The sequence below is a fragment of the Danio rerio genome, chromosome 13 (genome assembly GCF_052040795.2).
Source record: "Danio rerio strain M-AB ecotype USA chromosome 13, GRCz13ab, whole genome shotgun sequence".
In the NCBI taxonomy this organism is placed as follows: domain Eukaryota; kingdom Metazoa; phylum Chordata; class Actinopteri; order Cypriniformes; family Danionidae; genus Danio; species Danio rerio.
This window is the reverse complement of record NC_141033.1, coordinates 39280613-39301395: the sequence shown is the minus strand read 5'-3', so window position 1 is coordinate 39301395 and position 20783 is coordinate 39280613. Positions and strand designations below refer to the sequence as shown.

The 20783-nt window shown below is 36.7% G+C and overlaps 1 protein-coding gene across 2 annotated transcripts in view; it reads left to right on the top strand.

The window, feature by feature from the left end:
- Positions 1-774: 774 nt before the first annotated feature.
- The window catches only part of sos2 (son of sevenless homolog 2 (Drosophila)), a 24962-nt gene continuing 4953 nt past the window's right edge, over positions 775-20783 (top strand). Inside the window, 17 exon segments of one of the 2 annotated variants that reach the window (NM_001347683.1) lie at positions 775-1607; positions 4743-4868; positions 6879-7010; positions 7096-7260; positions 8417-8623; positions 8756-8899; positions 9011-9121; positions 9235-9333; positions 9409-9536; positions 11764-12419; positions 12568-12649; positions 15336-15458; positions 16034-16146; positions 17122-17344; positions 17424-17543; positions 20088-20250; positions 20341-20458. In NM_001347683.1, coding sequence (NP_001334612.1) covers positions 1533-1607; positions 4743-4868; positions 6879-7010; positions 7096-7260; positions 8417-8623; positions 8756-8899; positions 9011-9121; positions 9235-9333; positions 9409-9536; positions 11764-12419; positions 12568-12649; positions 15336-15458; positions 16034-16146; positions 17122-17344; positions 17424-17543; positions 20088-20250; positions 20341-20458 — 2785 coding nt within the window. In that variant the 5' untranslated portion in view covers positions 775-1532. 2 annotated transcript variants of the gene reach the window in all.

Below are 20783 nucleotides of genomic sequence, written 5' to 3'. Positions count from 1 at the left end.
CTGGAAAACACTCATGATACACTCTCATCTACACTAATACACTACGGCCAATTTAGCCTACCCAATTCACCTATACTATATGTCTTTGGACTGTGGAGGAAACCGGAGCACCCGGAAGAAACCCACGCCAACACGGGGAGAACATGCAAACTCCACACAGAAATGCCAATTGACCCACCCGAAGTTCGAACCAGCGACCTTCTTGCTGTGAGGCGACAGCGCCACCCATTGTGCCGCCTCCAAATAACATTTTACTTCCATTTAAATACATTTTTCACTGTACAAAAACAGCTTCTGTACAACCTGCTATTAAACGTCTTTTACATTTTGGGATGCTTATGTTTGAGGGTCTTTGACGTCTACAAAACTGTTAAAACTGCTGCTGCCATCTTCATCTCCGTTTAAACTGTTTACAAGATCTTACGTGACCATGCCACTCTTGACCACACGATGGCAGTGGCCGGTTGGAAATTTGGGGGAATTTTAAGAGTTTTTTTTTAAATAACTAAATTAACAATAAAAATAATAAATAACTTTTAAAAGTACTCTTGACGAGAGGCTTTGAAATGTTTTAACTTATTTTGTGTTTATTTTATATTATTAAAGATTACTCATCAAAAGTAATACAGAGAATACAGTTTAACAACTGATAAATGCTTCTAGAATATAATGTTTGGTAATATAATCTATGATTATTGTGCTAAAATGAGACATCTTGTACTGTGTGTATTGTGCTCATTCGCTCTCTCTCTCTCTCTGTGTGTCTCTCTCTTGCGCGCGCGCGTCCGTTCAGCACAGCGGGCGATCCCTCCCTCCGGGCCGCGCAGATGCAGCTGTGATTTCACCGTCATGGACATGAGCGCTCCACAGCGGACTTGAATCGGGACGTTGCGTTGCCAACAACAAAAACAAAGACATTAGCTCTCCTCGACTTTTCGTCGGATATCAACCGATTTGGACGCCACTTGTGTTTCGGGAACATGCCCAGCCGACGGAGGAGTCAACGAACATGACAGTCTGGCGCTGGAGAAACTCCTGCTCGCGCGCTTCATGAGGAGTCTCGAGGCCACAGAGCCGCCGCGCGCCGCCAGATGTGCTGCTGTTAACCGCAGGCACAACACCGCGAGACAAACAAACAGCAGGCCGACGACACTCGGCGCACACTTTTTAACATTTCCCTTCGTGTGAAAGACATGACAGAGACTGTCCTGTTTGAGGAGCAGCTGGGCGAACTGCCTGACTAGCATGTGCGGCTAATCTCGGTCTACGTTAGCGGCTAATTAGCGCTCGACACCCGCGACACTCCAAACGGCTGTCAGGACGGGGACGCGGACACTTTCACAACTGCTTAATTTAATCTACTAATACTTTTATCTGCAGAATGAGGTGTTTGGGGTGTCTGGAAACCTAGCTGGCTCGTAAATGCGGTAGAGTTTGAGTTTGTTTTGAGTGTGTGTGCGCGCCGTGTGAGCGGCTAAAGTTGTGTGGTTGTTCCCGGTGCTGGGAGCGCGCGGGGCCGATGCAGAGCAGGCATGCAGCACGACTTCAGCTCCAGCGAGGAGAACAGCGCGAGATGGCGAGGCCTGTTCGTGCAGGGGCTGCGAAAGGTACTGACCCTCTTCTGTCCCTCATTCATACTTATAACAGCGTTCATGTCAAAGCTCAAGCTTAATGAGTAAGTTTTAAAGAGTAATAACTGGGTAAAAGTCATCCGTTGGCGGATTTGCACAGCTGTACACGCAGCGTTACTGAAGGATGCAGCTGTGCGAGATGCACAAAGTGTTTGTTTACTGTTGATAATAGCCTTGAAGCAACGGTTTCGTATTAGAGACACACACACACTCAGTTTGACAATAGATGTCATGTTTAGTGTGGAGAGTTCAGTGGTTGGCTTTTAGTTTTTGTCATAGGGTTTTACCTTTGACCGAGTAGTTCAATGGGTAACTATCATCACACTGTTACTCCTTTTAAACTAAACTAGAATGTATATATTAAGATGTATAAATCTACAGCTATAGAAATGTAATAATATATAGCAGGCCTGTAGCCAGTCTGCTGAAAGAGGTGGTTCTTTTTTCACAAAAAGTGGACCTTTTTGCAATTATACATTTTCTATTAAATTATGACATTTAAATATAAATTTTAGTGACATTTTAAGCACTTTTCTGAATTAGATTGTCAGATGGTCGTCATAAACAATTTTTTTGATATTTTAGCCAAAATAAGATTCAAATCAATTTTAATATGGGCCACTTTTGGTGCTTCACACCTTTTTATTGGTCATTTTTTGTTTAAGAATAAGAGCCAAGATTTACAATAAAAGTTTCCTGTAAAGTGTTTTTTCCATTTAAAAACAGTACAGTAGTGAAAGATGACTTCTCTTACATTTGATTGTATTTGTTCTTGCACAGCTGAATGTTGGACTTGTGTAAAATATTTGTTTGCATTGGCCAAAACTGATTAGCTGAAGTCACAGCTAAGCAACAGCCACCAGAAGATTCCGCTTAGTCTTCAGGCCTTTTCGATGGGTATTTTCACTTATTATGATGGTCAAAATAAGACAAATAAATAAGCTCGTATATGAGACAACTTCTGGACCTTTGTAAGTGAGGGGTGGGTCTTCCGAATCACCCAAAGTGTGTGTGTGTGTGTGTGTGTGTGTGTGTGTATATATATATATATATATATATATATATATATATATATATATATATATATATATATAGAGAGAGAGAGAGAGAGAGAGAGAGAGAGAGAGAGAGAGAGAGAGACACCACATTACAATTTTAGTTTCTCTGGTTTTACTGCATGTGTAACCAGAAAATATATTGATCATTCAATGAAAGTCTGATAACATTTCTATTAAAAAAAGCTTTGTTTTAGCTCCAGAAAATGATAATTTGTAATTTGTTAGAATAACACATTTGTTAATTTGTTACTCCATTAAACATCAATTTCTCACCTCTTTTGAAGTTTAAACATTGACATTTCTTGTCTAAAAACGAATATAAATATATCTGACAATAACTAAATATCAATTTGAAGAATGTCATTAGTAGTTTACAGACTTAAAAAAGAAATTCAAACATACAACTATAAATTATAAACCCAGGGAAACGATAGCTGTCTCTATGTGTAGCCTATATGCATGCATGTATGAATTAAGGTAAATTGAGTTTTTACATTTACACGTTCAGACTTTCTCCTTAATATTATTATTACAGAAAAGTCTTCTTTGCAAATTCTATATAGTGAAATCATATCAGCAGTTAATGACTATCAAAGTTTGACATTGTTTACAATCAAATAAATAGTGGTCATGTTTTCAAGTCATGTTTACATGTGATTTCAGACTGAATATTCAAAGTACCATAGTAAACAATGTAGGGAGCATGTTAAAAGTTGTCACTGAACGAATGTGTGAATACAAAAGCAACTTTACCTCAATCATGTATGAAAGTGTAAAGAAATGTATATGCTATTGACTGATCCCAGGGCTTCCCCTGTCAGAATAAATGACAGATCTATTCCAGATCTCCCTCCCATCTTATTCTCACTGTTGCATGGAAAATATCTCAGTACCATCAGGAGACTCTGAGAGCAGATGGTGTGTGTGAATGTTTGTGGTTGTGAGAGAAACAAAGATTTAGGCAGCATCTGATGTGATGCCGAAAGTGGTTTCTAGTTCCAACTAATTGAGCCTTTAGAAAACCATATGAAGTGGTTTGCTGAAACTACTATAGTTATAAAGGTATATACACACATTTTATAGACTTGAAAGTATTTTTAACATTCCCTCATCCTCATGTTCTTCCATACCTGTGTGGCTTTCATTTAATCTTAGGAACACAAATGAAGATCTATTTGTACAGTGTTAGTAAATGTAAGTAACATAAACTGGTTTCAAACATTCTTTAAATAAGGATGCAGGATGGAAATGACATAAAAGAGAGTCAGTTGTTCATTTTTATAACTCTTATATTATGCATCTAAACATGTAAATATCCCGAGCATCACTTTCAAATCTCATCCTATGTGTTTTTCACTTACTTACACTCTCTAGTGCTCCCAGCTCTCATTTTCTCTGCCTACTCTCCCATTCTCCACATCAATACTTTTCTGTCTGCTACTATCATCCCCCCATCCCTGGAGAAGACAGAGGGGTAGAGTGTGTGTTTGTATCTGCGTGTGTGTATGTGTGTTGCGGGCTCCCAGTAGAGCAGCTCTCAGTGCCTAATGGAGGACGGCATGTAACCAGACACTAGAGCAGAAAGCACAAGCCATCTCTCATCTGTGTATTTGTGTGTGTGTGTGCGTTTTCTTTGTGTTTTCGCTCAGTATTTCACATTTGCACTGCAGAAGTTGATTAAATCTAGATTCAAGCCTGTGCTCACCTTTAACCTTTCACCTGCTGTAATGCTAGTTTAGGTTGTGTTTTAAACTGATGCTGTCTGCATTCTCACTCACACGTTTGCTCTAACTGGTTTTACCACAGCACCTGAACTGACTGCATTCCTATTTAAGGACACAGCCCAGTGAGGTGGGAGGGGGTAAAATGGAAAAGAGAGGGCTTTCTTGTTTTCTTAAGTTTCATTTGTCCATCAAACTGAGAGCCGTGAAGGTGTGTGTATGCATATGTCAGACGATGTCATGTAGTGATTGCAAGAGTGTGTGTTATTGTCTGTAGTGATGCTATTTAAATGCCACCCTTTTGGAGTTCTAACTCTATTCTGTGTTTATAGGTGCAGGTGCAAGTGCATCCAAACCTGTCGGCTAAAGAAGATGCACTCCAGCACATTGAGGCACTTATACTGCAGCTCCTGAACAAGCTGTGTGTTACACAGCCCAGAACAATAGCTGATGTAGAGGTACACACACATACAAACCTGCATCAGGGATGAGTGGTATTATGATGTATAGTACACTTTGAGAGAAATTTGTCAAATGGCAGTGATTGTGTGTGTGTGTGTGTGTGTGTGTGTGTGTGTGTGTGTGTGTGTGTGTGTGTGTGTGTGTGTGTGTGTGTGTGTGTGTGTGTGTGTGTGTGTGTGTGTGTGTGTGAGTGTGTGTGAGTGTGTGTGTGAGTGTGTGTGTGTGAGTGATGTATAGATGGACCAATGTGTTTTCTTCTGATTTTAAGAGTATGGTGAACTCTTAAGCTGTGATTTTTCTATCACTGCATGACAGCTTTGCTGAATTAAAAATACAATTGGAGCTTCGTAGAACACTGTAAATTGTATGTTTGATTATGTCATATTCCAACCGTTGCATTTGTAACCCCACCGGCCCTGTACCACCCAACCCTCTCTGAGCTGGGATTGAACCAGCGACTCTCCGCATGGGAGTCAGTTGTTCTAACAAGAAGGCTGAAGACCATGCCCTCTTGCGTCTGTCAATAAAGCACCTTTTAGAGGTCAAAGGAGTAAGGTTTACCTGCACAGCACTTCACTAGCTGGCCAATGTTACACAATAGCTGTGTTTCCTCTATCGCACTTAAAGCGAGCTTGCCAGGATGAGCCAGGTCTCATTTCCACTGTCATTTCCGGGGCCTGATCGGGCCGAAGTGGGGCTTCCTCAGGGCCAACGGCCAGCCTTTTTTGGGCCTGTCGAATACCTTGGGCCAAAGAGGGCCAGCTGGGGCCATTTAAAAATTACATTTTAAATATAGAGCTTTTATTATAGCTGCTGAGCGCTATGAAATATAGGGTGTAGCCTATACTTTATTACTTGCTCTTATGTCCTGAAACACTTATCAGTTCCTTTACTTAAGATAACCGAATAATTTGTAACATCCTTAAATTATTCTCTGAAATAAAGGGGAATTACCTCTTACTAAGTGTCATAAAGCCTATTGAAAAATGTATGTTTAATGTCTCTCTGGAGCATTTGGGCTGAATGTTTGATGGCGTCTTCCGAAACGAGGATGCAATAAAATGCATTTTATACTTGGGTATTACCGGAGAGTTTCTGAAGTTTTATATTATCTACGGTGCACTATGTTATCTTTCTGTTAGTGGCGAGACCACTCGATGCACAATGCCAACAATCGCGAGTAAACAAATATAAAGAGGGAAAATACATAGGCCTGCGCGTATAAACATATAATGTAATGCTGTACAGTAACATGCCATTTGTTTGTTTTAGTGGTCTTCATTTTAATCATTTTGTGATGGTGCAATGGTGTGCTTTATCTGCCTGATTCCCGCTCAACTGGGCGGTTGTATGACGTTTAATTCGGGGGATGTTTGGGACTTACTGCAAAAATTTTACTTTGCAATGTTTTACTCTGTGATATATACTGCGATTTTCCCAGTGATGGGTTGCAGCTGGAAGGGCATCCGCTGCATAAAACATATGCTGGATAAGTTGACGGTTCATCCCGCTGTGGCGACCCCGGATTAATAAAGGGAATGAATGAATACATACTGCCATATAATTTCACCAGATAGCTTGAATAGCTCTATTTGCAAAGTCTTTACTTGGAATGATTTTGTAGGCGAGTGAAATATCACAGTCACTAAATGCACTACATAATGTTACTTTTTTACACACACATGCAGAAATTGACGCATCAACCTTTCACAACGTAATACTAACTACTCGCTACTGTTGAGTACTTTCAAAAGGGCTACTTTTTACTCATATTTTGAGTAATATTTACAACAGATTTTTGGGGAAGTAATGGTACTTTTTACTTAAGTATGATTTTTCCACCATGAAAATTTTGGTCATGCTGCCAAACACAAACAATCCAGCACTGTTAAATGAGTTTAAGGGATACCCTCAATCCTGAATAGTATATTTAGTCTTTGCTACATTAAAAACACACACACAGAGTCTGGCAGTTTTGTCACCTTTGATTTGATGTATAATCACAGGACCGCGTCCAGAAGACGTTCCCAAATCCCATCGATAAATGGGCCATGGGTGACGCTCAGAATGCAATAGAGAAACGCAAGCGAAGAAACCCGCTGCTGCTGCCAGTTGATAAGATACATCCACTACTGAAGGTGCCAAACACTCTTACCTAGTAATCTATATCATTCACATATGGCTACGGTACAGAGTAACGCATGTCTGGTTCTGTGTCTGCAGGAGGTGCTGGGCTATAAGATCGACTATAATGTGTGTCTATATATTGTTGCTGTGCTGGAGTACATCTCAGCTGACATCCTCAAGCTGGCTGGAAACTACGTGAGCAACATTCGACATTATGAGATCAGCCAGCAGGACATCACTGTCTCCATGTGTGCTGATAAGGTCAGGTGTTTGTTTGTGTGTGAGAAAAAATTATTTATTTATTCATTATTTATGTGTTTATTTATTTATTTATTAACACGGGGAGAACATGTAAATTCCACAGAAATGCCAACTGACCAAGTGCTAACCACTGAGCCACCATGTCACCCAAATGTGTTTATAAAAGAATAACACATTTAACATAAGGGTTTCATTCTGTTGTGTCTAAAACGTATTTTAGCAAAATTTGTGTTTAAAAAATTGACTGATTCCTTGGGTTTCTGAAAAGTTTTTTATTTCTTGAAAGGTATTTAAAATCATAAACAGTTTTTATAGGAATTAATAAGCTTTCATCATATTGTCTGAAACAAGTAGGAGGAAAAGTTTCTTAATACCTGGTTTTTAATTTCTGCTAAGTCAGGTAGTTATTAATAAGCTGTGTTTCTTATGCCAAGTTTAAAAATCCTTATTTGTGTGGATGTTAATTGTGAACACTGCTGTTTGTCAATTCATTGCACATACTAGGATTCCAATCACTGGGGTTTATTGGGGTCTATATATATATATATATATATATATTTGGACTAGAAATTACAAATCTCCTAAGTAAGAAAACCTTTTTTTTGCACATATCATATAAATAATTAAATATATTTTTTTACACCTTTAAACATCAACATTTTTCAAACCCTCTTTAAACCTTAAAAAACACATGCAAATTATAAACTTTCACTCTGTTATTGTTAAACTTAGCTGTGAATCTACAAATGGCTCCTGCTCAACTATAATTCTGATTCAACATTGCAAATTTTTGCAATGTGACTATTGCTGATAAACACATTGCAATATCGATGCTGAAATTATATATTGTGCAAGCCTTGCTATATTTTTTCCAAATTTCTTTTATTCAATTTTTGCATTGAATGTTTAAATAATTTTTTTTCTATCATAGTAAAACCACCTACACTATTCATGGAAAAATTTCCATGCAATAAATTAATAAAAAATAACGAGGTCTGTAATTAATAATACAAATGGCAGAATTTTTGTTATTTTAAGGCAAAACTGCTTCGTCCCATAATACAATATATATATATTGATAACTTTGTAAATCTCATTGAAAATTATTATTTAGATGTATTAAAAGCCATGATATTGCATGTGTGTCTGCCCTCAGGTGTTAATGGATATGTTCGATCAAGAAGAGGAGATGGGGCTGTTGTCTCAGAGTGTGGAGGAGGTGTCTTCATCTGGTGTGCTCACATATGATGACCTGGTGCGTCTGGAGATCGCGGAGGAGCGTCAGTATCTGCGGGAGCTCGATCTCATCATCAAAGTATTCCGCCAAGCCTTTATGTCCAATAGCAAACTCTTCTCCGCTCAGGTGCGCTCCTCTGACAATCAGACACAGAGTTTATTCAAGCCAGCATATATACTGACAGCGATTAGTTTGTTGTGTTGCCCTCATTTTTAATTATATTCAGTTGTTCCCTCTCTCTCTATGATGTGATTGTAGGATGTGGAGCTGGCGTTCAGTAATATTCTAGAGGTTCAGGAGTTAACAGTGAAGCTGTTGGGTCTTATTGAGGATGCGGTAGAAATGACAGCTGACGGGAGTCCACACCCTCTTGTGGGCAGCTGCTTTGAAGACCTCGCTGAAGTACTGATAAACGCTTAGACAATCTTTACAAATCAAAGAATGAGAAAGATCTACTCTAAATCTAGGTGTGTGTGTGTTGAAAGTGTTTGTTTATGTGTCTGCTGTGTATAGGAGCAGGCATTTGATCCCTATGAGACGCTCTCTCAGGACATCCTCTCTAAAGAATTCTGTCAACATTTCAACACACTGATGTCCCGCCCCACTGTAGCTCTGCACTTCCAGGTCAGCACAGTCACTTTTATAAGTTCAGCATTTTTCATTAAACTAGGAAATTGTATGTACCACAATTGGTAAGTAAGTAATAAAAAGAAGACCTGTGTGTTACTGCGTTTCAGTCAATTGCAGAAGGCTTTAAAGAGGCAGTGCAGTACGTGCTTCCTCAGTTGATGATGGTTCCAGTTTACCACTGCATTCACTATTTTGAACTGTTACAGGTGAGTAATAAACACAGGCAGTAGACTACATACACTCTGGGTATATGGTAGTTATCTGTGTTTTTCTGTCTTTAGCAATTGCAGGAGTGCAGTGAAGAGCAAGATGACAGAGAGTGTTTGAAACAGGCACAGACTGCACTGATCAACCTACAATGCAGCATTGAACGCATATATGCTAAGCACCAACCACGGCGCAAACAAGGGTAACACAAACACCAGAGTATCACTGGAATAAATTACATTTTAATACAGAGCTCGGCATATATAAGTACACCCCTCACAAATCTATCATTTAAATTAGATAAATTTAAAATTTAAATTAAAAAAAATATTTTTAAATTAATAAAGCTATACAATATTATATTTGTGCAAATACATTAGATTAGTCAGTACTGAAGCCAAATCTGGAGCTAATCTAACAAAATAACTTCCAATAACTTTCAACGGTCAAAAACTAGTACAGCCAAATTTATGTTAAAGAAAAATATTAAATAAATAGAAAAAATCAAGAGAAGCAAAAAAAGAAGTAAAAATTTAGTAGAAATTTTGTAGGTTGTAACTTTTTTTTGCCAAATTTCGCCTAAATTTAATTGTATTATCTTTTCATTTCAAAATATGTTTGGTGGCTAAAATATTATTTTAATATATGTTTATTAATATATTTAATATTAATATATCTGTTTTGTTTAAATGCACCAAAATACACTGCCTATATTCACTGAGATATAGAGACAATTTTTTTTTCAAAATATTGTGTACTCCGTTATGCTGAGCACTGTATATACTTGCATAGAAATAAGTTATTTTAGATTGTAATAATATTTCCCAATATTACTGATTGCAAAGGGACTAAGCCGAAAATAAAATGAATGAATAAATTACTGATTGCATTGTGTTTTTGAACAAATAAACGCAGGCTTTTCGATGTAGTACAGAAAAATGTATAGAAAAGGATGGAATTTGATATAGGGCTGGGCTGATAAACGATATTTTATCGAATTGCGATTAAAATTTTAGTCAATAAAATTTTATTTATTAACATTTTAACTCTAAGAGTGATCTAAGAGTGCTTTCACACCTTGGCTTTTGTTTTGGAACCTGGAGCGTTTCCCCAGTTAGCGCAGTTCATTTGGCATATGTGAATCCAACAATCGCGATCTGATCTGCACTAAAACAATCGGCCTGAGATCGCTTTAATGAGCTGGCCTCGGCTCAATTTAAATGAACTCTGGAGCAGATTGATTGTAGTGAGAAAGCAATACGATCCAAACCAAGCTATATCACAGTCTATTATGGATATGTAATGGGCATATATGTACGGCTATATGAGAAGAGAATGATAAGCAGGGCGGGAAGTCATTCCTACTGATTAATGTGTGTTTCATGTAAAATACGAAAGTAAAAGCATGCTAACTATTAACGAGAGCTTTTTATCTGTTTTCGACCGAACAGCAGTCTTGGTTTATATGTTATTTCTCTTTATAATGTGAAACCTATAATGCAAAATTCTAGTCAGCGGCTATGTAGAAGAAAGTCTTACCTCATACTATTTATATTTGGTGACGATGTCTGTGAGTGTCACCATTCAAAATTAAAGCGCAGCTTTCTGCTTATATTGTCTTATTACTCATTGTCATAAATTAAAATAAGGACACATAACAGCTGAGCGGGATTCTGCATAGTAAACCGTGAAACTTGTTTAGCTATTTTGGTCTGTTTAGAAACTTTGCCGTGTGAAAGCGAAACCGCACCAAGAACAAAGAGCAACACTGTAACATTTTAATCCCTGTTTCGGGACAAAAAAAAAATCGATCCACAGGTGTGAAAGCACCCTTAGAGCCAGTCACACAGCAAAAATGGGAATCTAAAAGTTTGTTGAAATCAGAGATGTACCGAATTTTCAGCTACCTAAATTTATTGGCTGAAAATGTGATGCCTTTTAATGGACCCTCTAATGTTTGTGGCTTAAGCCATTGTTAATCATTCTCTCCAGTTGATCATTTTGTGTATTAACTGTTAACTTTAATATTTTATAGTGTATTAGTGTTATGAATTAAAGTTATCCATTTCTATTCTGGACAATTATGAAGTTTCCAGGAGTGCACAATCATAAACCTACATTGTTGCGAACTCTGGGAACTTAAAAATTGTCCGAAATAGAAATTCGCTATTTTTGTTTATAGTCCTAATATAGAGATTGTGTATTTTATTACAGTGCAGATTAGACCTCTCAGAATGCATACTTTTTAGGAGTTAAAATATCTGTAGAGAAGTACAGAAATTTGACTCTGGAAATGTATAGAATTTGGAAGTTGAAATTGTGTAGGAGCCCTCCTTTGTTCAAAAACTTCAAGTGAACCTACTTCTAAATTGTAGTGTCTATCTTAAACCAACAATGTTTTCATCTCTTCTTGTGACTTTCTGTTTTAGGGAACCACTGTATCGATTGTATAGTCGTGCATCTCGTAGCAAGCAGGCGGCTATAAAGCGTATGAACGACATCCAGAAGAGTATTGATGGCTGGGAGGGCAAAGACATTGGGCAGTGTTGTAGCCAGTTCATCCTGGAGGGGGCACTCCTTCGGGCTGGTGCCAAACATGAGCGGCACAACTTTCTATTCGATGGCCTCATGATAAGCTGCAAAGCCAATCAGAGCTCCAGGTTGCCAGGAGCAGGCAGTGGGGCAGAGTTTCGACTGAAAGAGAAGTTCGTGTTACGCAAATATCGCATTGTAGATCGCGAGGATTCACCAGAGTTCCGTCATGCATTTGAGCTGGTGGGCCGTGAGGAAAGCGGAGCAGTGTTTAGTGCCCGTTCAGCAGAAGAAAAGAGTGCATGGATGGCTGCGCTGGTCACTCTGCAGTACCGGCCCACACTGGACCGCATGCTGGACACTGTCCTGCACCGTGAAGAACAAGCACAACCACTGAGGCTGCCATCACCAGACGTCTACCGGTTCGCCATCCAGGACTCCGAAGAGAATATCGTGTTCGAGGAAGGAGCACAAAGCAAGACTGGAATCCCCATTATTAAAGCTGGGACAGTGGTCAAGCTCATTGAGAGACTGACGTACCACATGTACGCAGGTACAAAACAAAACCCTCCTTTATATCAAAAGGATTTTTAAGGTCGTGAAAAACAAGTTTAGCCAAATCTGTGCAACACTTGCTTGGAAGCATGTTTCTTTGTTGTTTGTGTGTCCCTGAATGTCCTTTTTCTCTTTTTCCCTCACAGACCCAAATTTTGTGCGTACGTTTCTGACTACATACCGCTCTTTCTGCAAACCACAAGACCTGCTCACACTACTGATTGAAAGGTAAAGCACAGTGATTCATAGATGTACATGTTTAGACAATAATCAGTCCTTGATGTGACCAGGAGCAGTGGATCAACAGTTTATGCTGTAAAAATCCACATCGTTTTTGTGGCATTTTATAACTATTAATACTAAATATTCCAAATTAAAAATATTGTCTCTAATCGTAGTTTCCCAAAATGCATTTTCCAAAAATAACTGGATGCAGGGTATCAGCGGGGTCTTAAAGAGGTAGTCCACAATGTATTTTTTAGGCTTGGTTGTGTTTATAAGATACAAAGCAATGTGTGCTCACGCTTCACTTGTAGAAAATCACATTATTTTTTCATATGCTACTCAGCTAACTATAAAACGTCTGTCATATTTCCTAGTTTCGCTGAAAGGCCCGCCCTCAAAAGTATCTGATTGGTCAGTTTACTTGATGTGCTGTGATTTGTAGAATCAAGCACGAGCTTTTGCACTGTGTACACAGAAAAGCTGTTAGCTACGTCAGCTGCCTGAATCTGACAGAAAAATGAAAAGCACACCAGGCACTCCGCCTGCTCTGTAAATAAAAATACAGATTGCGGCTCACAATCCACAGCTTCGTTGGTTAGGGGAGTTTTTAGCCAAATCCAGTTCTGAACTAGTAGAGATTATGAAAGTTCTTCTTTGTTAAATGCTAGAGCTATATCTTTTGTATAATTCTTTGTAACATAATTAAGATTGAATTGTAAGCACTTCTCTGTTTGTGTCGTGTCCTTTGAAAGCCCAAATACAAAAACAGAAGAACCTCTGTGGAAATAGCAGCGTTTGGATGGCATTTTAGCTTTTTCTGCTATAACATTACAGCGCCTCTGGCCACGCCCCTTCGCTATGCAGGGTGTGTGCACGAGGTGAATGCACGTAACCGGAAGACCTTGTGATTTCATTAGCCCAGATGTATTTTTTGTGATCCCCAAACTTTGTTCATTGTAGGCTTTGCTATGCTAACTCTGTAAAAGCTAATGTCTCCCTTTGCATTGAACTTTGAGCTTATTACATTCATAGATGTTGTTTATGTTCACACAGCTACATTAAACATCAACCAAAGTTTAAAATATGATATTGCAGTTGACCACCCCTTTAAATCTTAAAAGCTAAATTTTAGGCCTTAAAAACTAGTAAATCTACTGAAATGCTGTGTTGTAGGTCCTAAATCTTTAACCGTTTTACTTTCTTTTTTTCTTAAGTTTCTTTTGTTCATTTATAACTACCCAATCTGGCCATTAACACCCATACAAACACCAATGATCCCAATCTCAATAAAACTTTTAACTTTTTTATTTAAAAATAACATTTAATTACTTTCACTACAGTAACATTCGCTTAAAAGTTCTTGATTTATTTACTGCTGAGGATACTGACCTCACCTATATTTATTATTATTGAATTATTATAATAGACTGAAGTAATTGATGGCTATGTTTTGTTCTATTCTTGATAAGGGTTATAGAATTTGAGAATGGATATTTGAAAATTAGTAATAAATATTTGCAAACAAAAATTATTATTAAATGTATTGATTTTTTTTAATAGGGCAAGTAAAATCTTTTCTAACTGGGGGTTTTTGAAAAAAAACCTTAGCATTTAGCCATGTTTAAGTCTAAAATGTAATTCATGATCTTAAAAATGTCTTTGAAAGTCCTACATTTAACTTGGTGACACCTGCAGAAACCCTGTTGGTGGGTTATTATTTTGAGTTTGAATTTAAAGTTCAAATCAATGCACACTCTAATGACTAATAATGACAACATTGGATATTGCATTGGATGAAGATACAATTAGAAGCATGAAGTAAAAAGTACATTAATTTATGCACATTGTATTTAATGCAAATTATTTTTATCACAATAATTCATTCAGTAATTCTCTTTTAAACTCTTTATTATGAGAACACAGGGACAGATTTTTTCAGGTGAAAAAATCTGGTCAAGATTTCTCTCCAGTATGAAAAGACATCAATTAAAATATGGAGGATGTAAACTGACAATGATGATCGACTGGCCATCCACTTTATTAGGCAACAGAGTGGTTTGTTAAAGATGCAGCTGTGTCCCAAAACTTGCATATTTTTATTTTTGCTACACAATCAAAAGAACATAATATTATGGTGCAAAATGATTCAGTGTGTTGGTAATTATAGTCAGTTCTCTTAATACTGTTGAATGTTAATGTCCTCTCGTATGATCAGATTTAAAATCCATTTAATCATCTTATGTTTATGTCAATCTGGTAGTTGAAAATGCTTTCGCTTTGCTTTTGTAGTAATGTAAACCTTTATGTGGTCACTTATATTCCGACAGCCACAAAAGACATGCTGGAACATGTTGAGAGTAAGCACATCAAAACATGCAAAAATATGCAGATTATGATCGGAATTGTAGTTCCCATCCACTTCCTTTTTTAATTTCTGACTTTTTTTTCTCGCTGGTAGGCTGCATTTCAACAAAAAGTGAAGTAGAGCACGATGAAATAAGGGTCTTGACAAAAACTGAACACTAGAGGTCACAATCGAGCCATTTAAAGCATATTTATCATGGAGTTTGTTGATTTTACACATATATTTTTCATTGTTACGTTGTCTGTTGTTGTTGTTTTTTTATGTGTGTTAGGATTTTTAGTTCATGCATTAAATATTTTGACCATTTTTCCCATAATCCTTCAGGATTGAGATTCCAGAGCCCGAACCATCAGAAGCAGATCGAGAAGCTCTCTGGAATGGAGAACAACCAATGGCAGCTGAGCTTCAGAGATTTCGCAGAGAATACGTGCAGCCCGTCCAACTCAGGTAAAACACATACACAGAGATTCTCAATTTCTAACCAAGCTCATGCGTGATTTAACATTTTCATCTTTTTTTGAAATGTAATTATTTCCAATTATGGCAAAGCTGAATTTCCAACATAATTACTTCAGCTTTTGTAGTTACATAATAATTCAGAAATTATTCTAATATGCTGGTTTGTCAGTTTCACATATTCTAATATGCTGATTTAAGTTTAATCAAGTATTATAAGTATTATTAATAGTAAACATTTGTGCAGCTTAAAAGTTCAGTATTTATGTTTTTAATATTTAATTATTAGAATTTCAAAAGGAAATACAATATAACATCTTTACTATAACTTTTAATTCAAATATTTTCAAAACTATCAGTTATATTGCAAACCTTTGAATTATTTGCTTGCTTTTAGATTTTTTTTCTGCATATATTTAATTTAATTTTAGACCCCATCCCATGTTCTCTGTACCAATCTCAGTCAATGATCTGTTGTTTACTAAATCACCACAGACAGTCCTACTATCCTATCTCTAATACTGTCTGTGAGCCTGTCAGTCTGATGCCTGTGTTTTCATCATTAGGGTCTTGAATGTGTTCCGTCAGTGGGTGGAACATCACTTTTATGACTTTGAGAATGATCCTGAACTCTACGAGAGACTTGAAGGATATCTTATCAGCACCACACAGCTTAGAGGTACATAAACTCTCTGTAATATTACAAGTATGCATTCATTAAATACTAGTATTCATTTATTATGTATGCTGGTGCTTATTCATTAGATATTAGAACCTATTTACTTTAACCTATGATACTAGTAGTTGTTCACTTGGTCACTTATTGGACACCAGTATCTTTTGTAGTTGTTAGTAGTAACAGTTTTTACTTTACTTGTCATATCTGCTTTTTTCCTAGTCTTATGATGGTACTAGTCTTAAGAGTTGCTAAAGTTTACCCTGCGCTTGCGGTTTTTAGAAAACTCGTTTGGTGCGTCAATCTTGTCAATGCTTTTATTCAAAAAGGCAATGATTCACACTCATCAAGTAATTGCATCGTACTGTTTTTATTTTTTCTTCTTACATTCTTCGGGTGAGTTAAATACACAAACGTTTCGGCACAATGCCTTTCACTCTGAGGAAGGCATTGTGCCGATACGTTTGTGTCTTTAAATTACCCGAAAAATAAGAAAAAAAAATAAAGAAAAAATAAAACCTGTACGAAGCAATTACTCGATATGTGCGAATCATTACCTTTTTAGTTACTAGTCTTAAGGCCACAGTAGAATTTTAAAAAGTACTAGTGTCTAATCTAAAATCTAATAAATAAGCACTAGTATCCAATAAACAATAACTAGTGTCTGTTTAATAAATACTAGTTTTTAAGTGTCAGTGCTTGTATCCAAAAAATAAATACCAGTGTTTAATGATTAAATATTAGTATCTTTTAAAAAGGTGATCGCAACTAAGGAATAAGCACTAGTACCTAATGTAAAAAGTACTAATAGTATGAAAATAGATACTAGTATACTTTATGGATTAAATGTTAAAATATAAATATGCTTGCCATATACTGACATCCAATGCTGCATGTGCAGAGTCTTTTTAAATGTGCGCACACATCTAATAAAACACTTAAAATCTCAGAGACTGATGAATGATGATCTGTTTTCAGGTAAATCTATGCGTAAGTGGGTGGAATCTATCAGTAAGATCATGAGACGGAAGATACAAATGCAGTCTAATGGCATTAGTCACAACATCACCTTTGAGAGCCCACCTCCACCCATCGAATGGCACATCAGTCGCCCCGGGCAGGTCGACACCTTTGACCTCATGACCCTTCATCCGATAGAAATTGCTCGCCAGTTAACACTTCTGGAGTCTGATCTGTACAGGTAGGCCAGTCTGAACGATAAGCATGAGTAAGGAAGACATTGTGTGCATTGATTAACTGTTGTACACTTGTGTGAATAGAGCTGTTCGTCCGTCTGAGCTCGTAGGAAGTGTTTGGACAAAGGAAGATAAAGAGAAGAACTCTCCCAATCTGCTGAGGATGATCAGACACACAACCAATCTCACACTGTGGTTTGAGAAGTAAGTTAACTAGTGCCGCTTCAGCTAATTGAAATGACAGTTTTGCCTCAATAAGACTGAAGTATTTCATGCAACAGTTTGGCATAAATTTTGCTGTTCAGTAGAATAAAATAAATATTCTGTTCTTTCCCAGGAAGCATTCTTTGTTTAATAGACATCTCAAGTGTTTTGGCTAAAAAAAAGGCTACATTTTATCTGTCTGTGAAAATTAAATAGATGTCTAACTACTCCAAATTACAAAAATCATAAAATAGATGCAAACAGTAGCTATGTTTCCATCCAAAAATGCGAATAAATTTTATGCGCAAAACTCGATTATTGCATAAAAGTTGTGAGAATGAAGCATCGTTTCCATCCAACAAGTCAAAGCGAACAAAATTGTCACTTCCTGATTAACTGGCGCCAAATATCAACAGTAAAAACTGCATTTGCTGCAGTAGGAGAAGCTGCATCAATCTTTTCTAAATGAATGCGCCTCAGAAGACAATCCTTACAAGCAGTGAGCCCGCAGTGGCGTTTGAAGGTGTCAGACGCGGAGCACAGGCGCTCTTGATTCTGTAGGTCATTAATAATATAGTAACATTAATACTGAAATGGTAAGGCGTTTTATAATGACCAAAATAACATTTCAGATGTTTCATAATGTGCTCAGCCTGACGTTTTATCCATTCACACACATTTTAAGCATCACATGATCTCTTTCAACAAAATCACATGACCTTTTTTAATGCGCATGCTGGAGTTTGTGCAGTAAAAGTGATTCCATCGCAGTTTATGCACATCTTTTCTTATCGAATAAAAAGTTTATCGTACCCAGTTAGGCGCATAAGTTTTTTATGCGCATTTTCAAAATGTATGCGCACCATGGCGTTTCCATCAACTGTTTTTTTATGCGCATTTGTAAAATTCGCATAAAATAGGTGGATGGAAACATAGCTAATGACTACACATGTAAAGTCTAATCTGTATATTTTCTGTGCATCAATTTGATGACTAGCATATTTTTGCACTACTGTCTATTAGATTTTCACTGACCGCTCAAACGTATAGCCTTGTTTGCCTTTGTTTTAATATCTAAACACAAAATTTCCAAATTTCTAGCAGACTAAACTCGATATATATTAGGAGTGTAATGGATCAAGTGATTCGTACGGTCTTTCGCATGATTCAGAACACACGTGACCTGCAGATTAATACACGAATACATTTTTTTCCCTTTTTTTTACTGTAGATTAATCCTAAATGTGTAACGATCGCAGAGAGATCACCTCTCGTGTCATTCAAATCACATGTATGGAAGCATTTAGGCTTTCCTGTAAAATATGATGACGGAAAAAGTTTTGGTAGGTTATTTAGGATGTGTTGGGCTTCTTAGGTTATTAAAGGTGTTTTCTGTCACTACTTGTTTAGCCTGCATTAATGCATTCAGTGTAAGCCGCACGATTAATCATTAAAAGATCGGGATCTCAACACCCATGCAACATAAATTATAAATGATGGTAATTTGCAGGTTTATTAATTCTTTAAATCGCTGCATTCAAATCTGTTTGAAAAACTCAAAAATCAAGAAAGAGATTGTGTCTTTAGTCTACAAACAGTCAAATAACACAGAAATACTTGGATAAAAGTATATAGTTTAGATATATACTCTGAGGTTTATGGTAAAAATTAAAATCACCGTCATGTGCATTTAACTTGACGCTCAAATGAAAGTTGTAGCCAGCTATTACATTATTTAACCAATAGGTAGTGACAGCCACCCATCAAAAACATGCCACTGAATAATTCTTCAAAAATGACACATCTAGCATTGAAACATGATGTTTTATGAGTGAATAACTGAATCATTTATTGAAAAGTAGACTAAAAATAAATATGGGTTGTTCAAATTATAATGTTAGATTCATACATTTAACGTTCTCAACAACAGTACTAGTAACAGTAATTTTTTCACAGTACTGAATACTTTACCATTTATTTGTATTCAGCTGATTATTTCTTCATTTCATTTTTAATAAAATTACAGGTTCTAAGTTCTGTTTGTTACAATCAAAAGTGTCTTGCAGTACTGTTTTTTAATAAATGGAAAGCAAACTACATTTTTCTTCTTTCCTTTTTGGTCGATCCGAAAAATAGTTTTATCTGTGACTAAAAAAAACCTAATGTGATCCAAACCGTGAGATTTGTTATCCGTTACACCACTAATATATATATTTATCCCTTTTAATTACTTCAGTATTTCAGACAAATTGAATAAACTTAAGTTCAAACACACAGAGATAATGGTATTAAAAAACAAGTGTATTTGCCATAGGTATTCCAAGGGCCTGTTTGATAAGTGTTCAGTACTACTTTTTATTTGTTTATCCAAAACTTACCACAATATGACATTGTACTTTGCACTAAATTTTTCAACTTTGTTTGTTTTTTAAAGAAAGCCAACTTAATTCCCTGAACAATTCAACACATTTTATCTGCCAGATTGTCTCCAATCTTGATGTTTAAATTAAATACATTTTTTTTTACTATTTTCTCCTTTCTCAGGTGTATAGTAGAGGCTGAAAATGTAGACGAGAGGGTTGCTGTATTTTCTCGCATTATTGAGATCCTGCAGGTGTTTCAAGAGCTTAATAACTTTAATGGGGTTTTGGAGATTGTGAGCGCCATCAATTCTGTACCGGTGTATCGTCTGGACCACACATTTGAGGTGACCTGACTGTTAACTGCTCTCTAATTGTGACTCTGAATTGAAATGACAAATAATCGCACCGTGTTTGATTTTATTGTATATATGCAGGCAGTGCCTGAGAGGAAGAGGAGGATTCTAGAAGAAGCTGTTGAACTCAGTCAAGATCATTTTAAGAAATATCTCGCCAAACTCAAGTCCATCAACCCACCCTGTGTACCTTTCTTTGGTAAGAGAAAGAGCTGCTTGTGATAAACTACTGTAGCATGTTAATTTGAATGTATTGCCTTATATTATTATAATGTTTATGATGATTATAATGTTTTTAAAGAAAGCCTCATATGCTCGCCAAGGGTGCACTTAAAAACAATAGTTTTCTGAAATTATAATGAAATTTACCAACTGTTTAATATCTTAAAATGTGATGCCAGTCTTTAATAAAACTGCTGCTGCTTAATATTTTTGTGGAAACCAATAAAAAGAACTGCATTTATTTGAAATAGACACCTTTTGTAACCTTGTAAACACCTTCAATGTCACGTTTGATCAGTTTA